This window comes from Phyllostomus hastatus, unplaced genomic scaffold (genome assembly GCF_019186645.2).
Source record: "Phyllostomus hastatus isolate PE091 unplaced genomic scaffold, TTU_PhHast_1.1 phas_contig_58, whole genome shotgun sequence".
In the NCBI taxonomy this organism is placed as follows: Eukaryota; Metazoa; Chordata; class Mammalia; order Chiroptera; family Phyllostomidae; genus Phyllostomus; species Phyllostomus hastatus.
The window spans coordinates 16,788,662-16,801,028 of record NW_025333916.1 but is presented as its reverse complement, the minus strand read 5'-3'; the positions used below and the strand labels follow the sequence as shown (position 1 = coordinate 16,801,028).

Sequence of the window (12,367 nt, the reverse complement as noted above, 5' to 3'; positions counted from 1 at the left end):
GTAGGCACCTTGGGACCTTGCATAGTTCTCCTAATTGCCATCAGCTGCCCCATTCTGTTTTCCTGAACCTCATCTACTGTTTGAAACCTCTTTGCCTTCAGAAGTGATCTTAGTTTTGAGAAAAGCCAGAAGTTTCAGGGTGCCAAATCTGGGCTGTAGCGGGGCTAAGTCACTGGGGTGATTTGATGTTTGGTTGAAAAACTCTGCATGGGACATGATGCATAAGCAGGTGCATTTTGGTGATGAAGCTGCCAATCACCAGTTGCCCATAACTGTCACCTTCTGAATCTTCTGGAGAGTTTCTGTTGAGGAATGTTCAAGCTTAACACAAAGTTTGATGCGGATTCATTGCTCTCCTTGCTCAGTAATTTTGAATATGACAGACATACATGCTCACTCAATGGTACCTGCCATCCCCAATGACTAGAACAAGTGAGGTCATCATTGTTCACCTGTGCATTCCAGGCCACTCTCCTTGGCTGCCAGGTTATATCGATGTAGCACAAACTGTTCTCATTCTATTAACAGTGGTTGGATTTTTTCTGGACAGACCTCGTGTGTGTGTGTGTGTGTGTGTGTGTGTGTGTGTGTGTATGTATCATGTTATATAAATATACATACATATTCATTTATCAGACATTAAATAAACACCTGTTATGAGCCATACTTTATGCTAGGTGTATATAAATAACATTGAAAATTATGATACATGGAATGATTGGGGCATATGATCAACTAGCAATTTTGGTACAAATATAATTGTTTAGTTACTAAAACTTGTTTTCTGGTCTTTCTTAGACTGATATGAAAACCAAAGGAAGTTTATTTTGGGTGTTAGACCATACTAAAACTTCATTTGGGAGACGGAAGTTAAAGAAATGGGTGACGCAGCCACTCCTTAAATTAAGGTAAAGGGAATGTGTGTGTGTGTGTGTGTGTTTAATCTGAAATTATGTGAAGGTATGAAATTAAAGGCATATGGCCTTCTTGAAACCAAGGTTACCATGATTTAAAAGAATATAATTTTAAATTGGGGAATATTTTATTTTTATCTGGCAATATTGTATCTGATATTGTGAGGATTTCTCCATTGTTCCCATGAGTGGGCAAGCTTGCAGATTGGAAGACATGGGGTGTGTTGGGGAAAGTGAGTTACACAGTTTGGGTCATCAATACTATACGGTGGTAGGGGGCTGGAGAGATGGGGTGCTGCCTTCGGTAGAGGGCTGTGAAGGCTCGGCTGAGGAGATGGCAGCAGAGGACAATAATTCAGTGATTCTGAGCATGGGAGTGATGGGGTCAGAGCTGGGCTTGTGTGTAGGAGGGGACAAAGTGGTGGTGGGGGGCAAGTTACCAAGTTTACAGAGAGGTTCTGAGGACCTGAGCTAAATCACTGTTGGTAGGGAGAGAGGTCAGGTGTAAGTAAGACATTTAGGACTGTAGAAAGAGTAAACTAGGAGTGACTTTACTACATACCAAGCACTATGCTAGGGGCTTTAGTGCATTTCTCTTTTAAACTGCACAATAGCCTCACTGTTGGCCACATTTTATGCTGCAACTTAGTAAATAGTCATCAAAAAAGGATAGCATGTATTCTTATTAATGTTAGTCATAAGATTTAAGAAATTATTTTGACGATGACGACTACCAGATCACTTCTGCTTTTAGTGGGTCATTTTGATTTTTCTTCTTGACCATAAAGACCTCCAAACAGGGGAAGCTGACTAGATAAAGACGAAATTCTGAAAATGGAAGTGTCTACTTTCGTTCAGTATTCAGATGAAATAAGGATACCTCGTGGAGCACGAGCAGACAAGAAGGCTTTCTACAGACAGTGTGGGCACAGCAGCCTATGGGGGGTTGCATTCTGGAGGATGGAAAGACACCCACCTAAGTGTCCACAGCAGTTCTTAGTATTTTATTTACTTGGTTAAAATAGTCATCAGAAACAGATGCATGAGCAGACATTCTCATGTAAATAAAGATTTTTATTTCTATTGTTAAATTTGTTTTCTGTAACCAAGATTAATTTGAGATAAATTCAGTAGACCATGTTATATGCTCTTGAGAGACTGAATCATGCCGGGGGTGTCCAATCTGCGGCCCTCAGGCGCATGCAGGCCACAATGGCTGTGAATGTGGCCCAACACAAAATCGTCAATTTACCTAAAACTTATGAGATTTTCTTGTGATTACATGTCACAATGTATTAATGTGTGGTGCAGAGACACCAAAAGGCTGGACACTCCTGATAGCCCTTGGACCCTGCCTTACCAGAAAGGCTGAGAGAAGGCATTGAACACTGATGCTTTCAAGTGTGAACTTCAAACTGGCCTAACACTTACGTAGCTAAAAGCAAACACAAAACCTTTCCCTTTGCCCTTTTCATTTTGGGTCATAGTTTTAAAACTTTTGTCTTCCTAATCCTTTAAAATTGACTTCAAAAGAATACCAGTTAAATCATAACGACACTTGCAACCTATTCCAAAGAAGTTGAGAAAATTCTCAGCTGATTAGTCAGTGGATCAGTTTTATATTTAATGTCTTTTTATTCTACTGAACTAACATAGGTGCCACGCAGATCACATCAGTGGTTTGATTCATGCAGGCTCATGTTCTGTCTCTGACTTCGGCGGCCAAATGTTCGCGTAGGGCCAGGTATTCTCCTGGAGTGACAATACAGAACGAATAATGGGTGACGAGGGAATTTAGCGATATAAAGCAGGCCTTCCACAGTCCTCCAGGAGCCCAGTTTTTGTCAGTCATCAGTGAATTCTCTTAAACCCTTAAGTTCTTAAGTTCTTTGTATTTTTAGCCTATTTTAGCTCCCAGGCAATCCCATTTGTAAATCCAGGACCAAATGTTTCAAGTTTCAGAGGATTTTTTCACTTCCACCACCTTTTATTCTATACAATGACCTCCCTGGTGCAGAATTTACTAGTGACTTTTAGAAAGTATAAATGGCTTTGCTCTATGCTTATTCACTGAGTCAAGAATTCACTTAGATTATTGAGACTGGATTTTACTTTACTGAAGCCACACAAATTTTTATAAATAGGTTACATTTTCTTATGTGTTGTGATGAACACTTTTGATCAGTTCTGTTAATTTTAGGCAAGAAGGTAAGAAGATTCTCCAGTGTAGTCCTCTGGTTGCTGCTGTTGCTTTTTTTAAAAAGGGACCCGAGAATATGTTGATTGATCTTAGAGAGAGAGGAAGGAAGAGAAAAAAAAGAGAAACATTGATGTGAGAGAGAAGTATCAATTGGTTGCTTCCTGTACACGCCTTGACCAGGGAATGAACCCATAATCTAGGTGTGCATCCTGACTGGGCATCGAACCTGCAGCCTTTTGGTGTACAGACTGTGCTCCGACCAACTGAGCCACCAGGCCAGGGCATCTCTAGCTTGTTCTCATAAATAACTGCCACACTGGCAAAGCCATTAGTCCTAAGGACTTTTACAATTAAATAAATTATATTGAATTCATTCTTTTGAGGTTCCATCTTTGAATTTCTTCTGCTTGTTTGAGTTGATATGGTCTTGTCAAGCCTTTATATACACACAATATGTATTTTATTAGTTTGGTAAAATCCTGAAAATACAAAAATTCTGCTTATAAATCTTGATTGGAAGGGGAAGAAACTTTGAAAAGTCTGGGATGAGTCTCTAAAATGATACTTTAGGCAAATATTAATTTCCAAGGCATATTTGGTCATCCTACAAATATTCAAGATGCAGTGACTTGCTCTGTGCAGGGTCTGGCAGAGGTAAGGCTCGCTTGAGTGTGGTTGGTGTGATAGGGTATAGGTGTGAACGTCTTGCACGAGGTGGACATCAATTTGAACATTTCACGTAAAGTGTCATGTGACGTGCTTGAGTGTGATAATGTTATGTTACAGAATTACATGTTGATGATTTTGTAATAAAAGATTTTGTAATAAAAAATGGGGATGTTATTTGTGCCAGACCCTGTATTTTAAATTATCAAAACAAAAGTAGTTGTATGTTTCTTTCATGGGTACCCCTTCTACTTGCACCTTAAATGTTGGCATTACCAGGGTTCTGTTCTGGGGCCATCTCTTTCTTTTAGCACTACTTAGAATCCTGCCTGTAGCCACAGCTTCCGCTATAGCTCACGTGCTGCTGATGACTTGGTCACCGTTATTTTCAGAAGCTTCAGACCTGTATTTGCTAGGGCATCTCTGCCTCGAGGAATGTTCGGTTTGAGTGGGCAGAACAGATGGACAGAAGCAGTTCCTTCCGAGAGAGCGGGGTTTCTGGGAAATGCAGCTGTCTGTGGGTGCGTGTGTACACACATGTTTGCAGGCACACACAGACTAGCGGAGTGTTCACCGTGAAGCAGACTCGGAGAGGTGTTTCTCCACTTCTTATGGATGAGTTCATTTGATTAACAGTGACAATTTTGAATCTTTGGCAAGCTATAGTAGTCTGTCATCTTGCCTTTTTGTAAAATCATTTTTATGAAAGGCAGTGTGATCCAAGTCTTTCCATGAAAAGGGTTTTGTAATTGAGGAAGCTAAGCATCTTCATGCCTCTGGTCTTGCCCCTCTCTGTTTCTACTCTGTACTATCCACAGATTATTTTTAAAGTGTGTATTTGATTGTATCGCTCCTTACTATTTACAGCTTTTACATCACACTGGGGTGTACTTTATTTCTGGACTTTTGTACAGTCTGTACTTTTTTGTTTTTGTTTTTCTAAAGTGGAACCTTCATTTTTGTTTCCTTCCTGGTTTGCTGGCTGCTGCTTCTAAGTTTCCTTTGCTAGCTTTTCATTCTCTATGTAGCCTTTCAGTGTTGGAGGTCTTGAGACCTGAGCCTTAGCAGCTCAGCTTTCTTCCTTACCTTATCCTCCTTTCTCTTCTTCTCACTGTCTCCTGTCCTACTCATGTGAACTTATCTGTTCCCCTGGCTATAAATATCAAAATGTCAGGGATTCCCAAATTTGTAGCTCTGGTCCTTACTCTCTTGTCTCTAGGCTTCTACATTCAAATTAGATTCAGAAGCACATAAGTGTATCACAGACATCTCAGACGTAATGTATTCAACCTTGTTCTTCCTCTTGGTTTCCCCGTTCTAGGAATGAGCAGCTCCACCTAATAATTTGCACAGGCCAGGAACCTAGTGTTTGTTCTGCACATTTCCTTTCTGACAACCACATCCAGGCTAATACCAGGTCCTATAGCTTTTACCTCCAAACTATATCCAGACTGTGTGCATATCTTGCCATCTCCATTGTACTTTCAGCATTAAAATATTAACATTTTGAAACTTCTGAACACACAGTATTATGTTCATATAATTCTAGATTTTAAAAATGTGAAAAGATACATAGTGAAATGTTTTCCTCTTTAGCCCTCTCCCACTTCTGCCGAGTTCCCACTGGACGATCATGGTTATTATTTTCTTGTGCAACCTTCCAGAGTCTTTTTGTTTTAAAAAGCAAATGAGCAAATGTCAACATAGGCCCCTCCTTCTTTTACATAGAGGGGACATAATATACATAGTGCTCTAGTTTGTTTCTTTCCCTTAATAGTATAAGATAGGTATTTTAAACTTTGTATCATTCAGCCTCATTGACAAGACAATGAATGTACCTTTTCTTAAGGAGTTTCTAATCTAATTGGGTTAAACCACAGTCTCCTAGTAAAGTGAAGTTGCAAATACAAAAGTGGGAAACTTTTGTATTGGAAATAAAATACTTAACCTGTTACTTTGTTACTCAAGACCAAAATTAGAGCAAATGAAAGATACTTTATAATTCAAATTAGATTTTTAGAAAACAGCTTAAGAGAATTAAGGATACTTAGTTTATTCTTGGCATTTAAATCACCTAAATAATTAAAATTAAGAAGCTGAAAATTGTTGGTGTTAGGATATCCGTCCTTGTCATTTGACTGTACTCTTGTGTAATTTTCTAAAGCACCAAGTACATTTTCATGATAGTTAATTGTCTTGAATAATTAAATAACTTTTATTTTGGTAAGCATCTGTTTGGAATACTATTAATGGTTGTATTTCTGATTCATAGCCCTGACCAGGATACAAAGAATGTCATGTATTTCCTCCATTATACATTTAATGTATAACAAGAAAACTAAATAGCATTTTTAACTCTCTGGAACTTCTTGAAATTAGCTAGGAGACCCTAATTATTCTCTGTGGTTTTCCATGCTCCATGAGCCGGTCAACACAGTGCTCACCTGTGGTGACTCTGAGTTTACTCCGTCCACTGAGACGCAGGGCTGCTCCTAAATGGGAAGTAAGAGTGGTAGGTGGTACATAGCTGAGAGCTGATTGCTTCGTGTTGACCCTGTGCCTTTGCTGTGTGAACGTGAGTGAGAACAGAAGGTGACGGCTGCCGCCAAGAAAAAGGTGCCCCTAAATGCCCCTCACCCCGATGTCTTCTCTGTTACTGTATGTGGGTGAACTAGCATCTCTTGGGTTGCAAGGTCCAGGAACTCGTAGCTGGTCTTCGCTTGTTCTGCAGTATCAGGGCCTTCAGTGAGATCTAGGCTGGCTTGAATGGCCAGCAGTAAATGACAACTTTTGTTTGGACTGAGGAGGAGAAATACAGGAGAAAAGGAGGAAGGTGTATATTCCTTCTTGGCTCTTCCAGCTTTGTCTTTCTCTTTTTATGTCCTGTGGGTAGGGATTTTCAGAATGTATCCACTCAAAATGCTGTCGGAGGACTTCATTTTCTGTGGCTTTAATGTCTTAAAAATGTTTCCATATATGAAATACTTAGGTATGTTCCATAAAGTATAACAAACATCCTTTTAGCATATAGCTGAACTTGTTTAAATAAATAAATAAATAAATGGATGGATGGATAGATAGAAAGACTCGGGGAACAGATTGAAAAAGGAGCTGTGAATGGAAGTGAGTTGACGCCGGTGTTGCAGTTACCTCTTAGGCCTTTGAAGATGTTGGTACTCAAACGGACTGTTTATTTTTAAAGATTTTATTTATTTATTTTTAGAGAGGGGAAGGGGAGAGAAAGAGAAGTAGAGAAACATCAGTGTGTGGTTGCCTCTGGCACACCTCCTTCTGGGACCTGGCCCACAACCCAAGGCATGTGCCCTGACTGGGAATCGAACCAATACCCTTTGGTATTGCAGGCAGCACTCAATTCACTGAGTCACACCAGCCAGGGCAAAAGGATTGGGTTTTAAAAGTCTTGTGGGAAACAGGAGTCAAGGTCTTGTGTCTGTTTAAGTTAGGGAGCCTATAGTAATGTGAGACACTCAAAGGATCATAATCTCAGTAAAGAGAGGGAACAAAGAGATATATGTCTGTCTTGGTCAGGTCTTGAAGGGGAAAAGTTTCCAAAAATTCTTAATCTCAGAACCACCCTCACTCAGGTTTGCTATTTCAATATGTATTATCTGTGTGGTCTTGCAAGGTCTAAGTTGTGAAGTTTACTTAAAATGGTCCCATTGTACCTAAGGGTTCAGGGTGGAAGCAAATGCAGATTTGCTCAGTCTAGGCCTCTGAGGAATCCTAAAGAAGAAGCTTCCATAAACTTGCAAACCTTAGCTGCGAAAGAGGAGGGGAAATGAGTGGCCAGGAGCGTGAGTCAGCAGAAATTGTGACCAGTAGAATCATTAGAATCGCAGGACCTTCAGATAGTAGAATTAAAAGATAAATATCAAACCACCATGTTAAAAGAAATGCAAAAGAAAATAAAAAAACATGAGCATAGAACAAAACTGGATCAAAAGAGGTCAGTTCAATTTTCAAAAAGAACCACATTCAGCTTTTAGCAGTAGTGGGTTAAACAGGAATAGATGCAATAACTGGAACGTGAGATAATATTCTAAGTTACCTGGAGTGTGGCACAGAGAGACACTGTGCTAAAAGATGAGATTGGAAGACAAGTGGAGAATTAGGTGGCCTAACATAATCCTCATCAGCTTTACAGTAAAAAAAAAAAAAATAGAATAGGAAGAAAGATAATATTCAAAGAATAATAAAAGATGATAATTTCTCATACTTCATGAGAGATATGAGTCCTTAGGTTTAGAAACATAGTGAACCCAAAATGCAATGGAAAACAAATTCACATTTTGCTAAATCATATGACACTAAATCAGAGATAAAAAATCTTACAAATAACCAGAGAGCAAAGAAAGATCACCTGTAAAGCAGTGAAAATTACATAACTGGTTTATTTCTAATTTCCCTACCTGTTCTGTGCTTTACTTGCTTCCTTTTGTTTTATTCTCTTTGATTTCTTGAGTAATTTTAATCATTCAGCACCCACCCCCATTACCAAAACTTGATAGTTTGTATGCCTGTTTTTATTACCCGTTTTCTATTGATTCTGTCTGGTTTCTTTTATTATGCTTAATGTTTTGTGTGTACTGATAATATTATGTGGGATATACCTATAGATATATATATATATATACCTATATATCTATACATTTAAGGATTTTACTTATTTATTTTTTTTAGAGAGAGGGGACGAGAGGGAGAAAAAGGGAGAGAAACATTGCTGTGTGAAAGAAACATCGATTGGCTGCCTCTTGCACGCCCCCAAGCGGGGGACCTGGCTTTCACGTGAGACATGTACCCTGTCTGGGAATTGAACTGGCAACCTTTTCGTTCGCAGGCTGGTGCTCAATCTGCTGAGCCACACCAGCGAGGACTGGGAATATACTTTTAAGGATAATATGAGGGCTAGAATGAAGATGCTTTCTCCTAGAGAGGATGATTATTTGCTTCTGCCATATTCTTGGTGGCACTACCCATCTGGGACCGTTCGAAATCAAGTTCAGTGTTTGACATGTTTCAATGCATTCAGATGATCTTGATTCACACTGTAGGTTCATCCTTATTATGAGGGCAGCTCATCACATAAGTTACTCCTCCCCCCCGCTTCCCTTATCTTACACCACTCCTCATAATCCTGTGTTCTCAGTAGCTCTTGACACTGTGAGCTATTTTCATTCCTATATTCTCTACCGAAGTTCAGATTATTAACATCACCCTCCTGGATTATAGAAACAGCTGTCTGACCAGTCTTCCTGCTGCTGCTTTGTCCTTTCAAACACTGCATTTTGTCCTTTCAAACGCTGGCCATTGGCTCCTGTGGCCCTCAGGATGAAGCCAGAGCTCCTGTGTGGTCTGCAGCACTCACCTGACCAGGTCCCTGCTCACCTTTCTAGCTCCTGCTGTCACACTTCATCCTCCGTCTTTAGCTGCTTCTGCAGTTGGTACTTTGTATGCACTTAGTGATTGTTCACTGAGTGAACCGTGCATGTGAAAGGTGAAGCTAGGTGGATCTGAGTAATGATGCTCTGGCTCTAGGAGAGGGCTCATGGTTCATATTTCTGCTAGAAATGTGTTTAGGTCATTAGTTTAGCCGTGTTGCATGACTGATGTGTTAATATCTGAGTTTAATTTATTCATTTTATTTAAGTTGTCTTATGAGAAAATCTTTCAGAAGAAATTAGAACAACAGAAAACAACCTTTCCTCAGCAGTTTGTATTTTAAGAGACAGGGGAAGAGAAGGAGAAAAAGAGGGGGAAAAATATCAATGTGTGGTTGTCTCTCACGTGGGCCCCACTGGGCACCTGGCCTGCAAACCAGGCATGTCTCCTACTGGGAGTTGAACTGGCGGCCCTTTGGTTTGCAGCCCACACTGAATCCACTGAGCTATACCACTCAGGGCAGCAGTTTGTATTTTAACTTTTTTCCCCTACATAACCTTATATAAAAATTATAAAGGCATCTTTATGAATAGCAACCAGCAGATACAGACTCCATCACATGTCTTGACAATGGCAATAGCTGTAGGTCACACCCTGAGTTTCTGAGTGATGGCCACACACAACAAATTCTAATGTCATCACCCAGTGCTTCTTCAAATGTGAAGGACTCCAGGGACGCCCACATTCAGTCCTTGGGGCTTTGGTTGTAAAAAACAATCCTCGTCATGCCCAGAACCTTAAGTTCATTGTCCTTGTCATGCGAAATGAAATGACTCAGGTGTCTTCTTTTCATTCGTTTATAATGTATGACATTCTCAAGATCCATCCATGTTGCAAATGGCAATATTTAATCTTTTCTTATGTCTGAGCCATATTCCACTGTAGGTATGTGCCATGTCTCCTTTCTCCAGTCATTCACTGGAGGACTCTTAGGTTGTTTCCATATCTTGGCCACCAGGAACAGTGCTGCAGTGCACATAGGGGTGCATATATCTTTACGAATACATGTTTTCAAATTTTTCTAGTCGATACTCAGAAGAGGGATTGCTGGGTCATATGGTAACTGTAGTCTTAATATTTTGAGGAACCTCCATACTGTTTTCCATACTGACTGTACCAGTTACATTTTCCCCAGCGGCGTACAAGTGTTCTTTTTTCTTCACAGCCTCTCCAACACTTATTTCTTGTCTTGTCGATAATAGCCATTCTAACAGGTGTGAGGTGGTAGTTTATTGAGGTTTTGATTTGCATTTCTTTTATAGCTAGTGCATTTGGGCATCTTTTAAAATATCTATTGGCCATTTGTATGTCTTATTGGGAAAAGTATCCTCTGCCCATTTTTAAATTGTATTGTTTATTTTTTGTTGACTTTTATGATTTCTTTATATTTTGGATATTAGCCCCTTATTGCAATATCATTTACAGGTATCTTCACCAGTTGGCTGGTTGACTCTTTGTTTTGTTGATGGTTTCTCTTGCTGCGCAAAGCTTTTTGGTATGATGCAGTCCTATTCACTTATTTTTCTTTTATTTCCCTGCCTTTGGGGTCAAATTAATAAAACCTGCTCTGAGACCAAAGCCTGTAAGTTGAGTACCTGTGTTTTCTTCTGTGTGTTTTATCGTTTTAGGTTCTTATATTTAAGTGTTTAATTCATTTGGAGTTATTTTTTTGTGTATGGTGTCAAATAGCAGTCCCATTTCATTCTTTTGCATGTGGCTGTCCAAGTTTTCCAACACCACTTACTAAGGAAGCTTTGGAATGTATCATTTTTGAGGATCAGCGGTAGAACAGGGCACCTCGGAATAGTATCTTGACTATCTCCTCACTTGCAGTGCTACTTCCTGTTATGCTGACTGTCACCAAATCTCTTTCACTGATGGCACCAAAGTGACCATTCTCTATTCTTGTGGTCTGACATACTGTTTTACAGCTCTGGAAAGTCTTCTCTGCAGAAGTCTTTCTCTCCTACTAATGCAGACTGTTTCATTTTAAAAACTTGATTAGAAGTCATTTTTATTTCTTTGCATTCTGGTCTGCTCATAGGAGAGAAAATGGAATTACGGCTGCCTCAGTGAGGGAAGATCTGTGGTGGTAAATAGAGCCGCACACCTTTCCACCTTCTCCCTGTCGAGTTTGACGCTTGTAACGGTCACGGCGCTCTCCCTCACTGCGGCCTACTCACCGGTCTCCGCGTGGTACTTCAGGTCCCACTCCCTGTCAGGTTTAGCACTTGAGATCCCAGCTCTAGCTTTCCTTGTACAGTCCTTCCTTGTTGTTCACTTCACACAAAATAACTTTCTGTATATCAGTGTCTTAAGTTTTGTCCACATGGACTTATTTCCAGGCTTATATTTTGGGTGCTATTTCTCCCCTCCCCCATGCTGTTTGTTGTGGAATCTACCAGACACATTTTGTATGCCAATAAAGATCACCTTAAAAATGGCAATGGTAACAGTTAACATGTTTCAAATAGTTACCAGTGCCTACTAGGCACTGTTCTAAGTGCTTAACATGTATTATTTCATTGAATTCTTGTAACAATTCTATGAGGGGACATTATTATTCTCATTTATAGATGGAGAAACTAGAGCAAGGCTAAACAACTGGTAAATGGTATAGCCTGGATTTGAACTGATGTCACTTGCCTTCTCAGCCTTAATTATTAACCTCGGAGCTGTTATCTCCCTGTAACAAATGAAGGCTGGGTAAAATCCAAAATAATTCATAGTGAACAAGCTTTTGCCTGTGGTGTCACTAGGCTAAAAGAAAAGCCACTACCTTTGTATTTTTCCAGATTGCAAACCAACTTAGCACAGCCTTTTCAGTCTCTTTCTAGAATATAGTTTTGTGCCCATTAAAAAAATGTTCTAGTGGACTTCATAAATATGATTTGGGTTTTTATTAACCTCTTTTGCTGTTATCTTTTCATATCCCAGACAACCCTTATCATTTCTGAGAGAGCAGCTATCTTTGGAGACTCTCCTATCCGTTCCCAGATGGCATTGTTTTACGGTCCTCATACCATCTGTAGCATCATCCCAGTCTTCTCCATTTGGTGTCGTCTTTCATTTATTCATGAGGGAGTTATTCAAATAAAACTTTATCTTTGTATAGCATTTTGCTTAA

The 12,367-nt window shown here is 39.7% G+C and overlaps 1 protein-coding gene across 3 annotated transcripts in view; it reads left to right on the top strand.

The window, feature by feature from the left end:
* The window catches only part of MSH3 (mutS homolog 3), a 137,591-nt gene that overhangs the window by 55,590 nt on the left and 69,634 nt on the right, over nucleotides 1–12,367 (top strand). For all 3 annotated transcript variants that reach the window (XM_045848096.1, XM_045848095.1, XM_045848097.1), the window contains exon 12: nucleotides 799–908. In XM_045848096.1, the coding sequence (XP_045704052.1) occupies nucleotides 799–908 (110 nt within the window). The remainder of the gene's footprint in view (nucleotides 1–798; nucleotides 909–12,367) is intronic.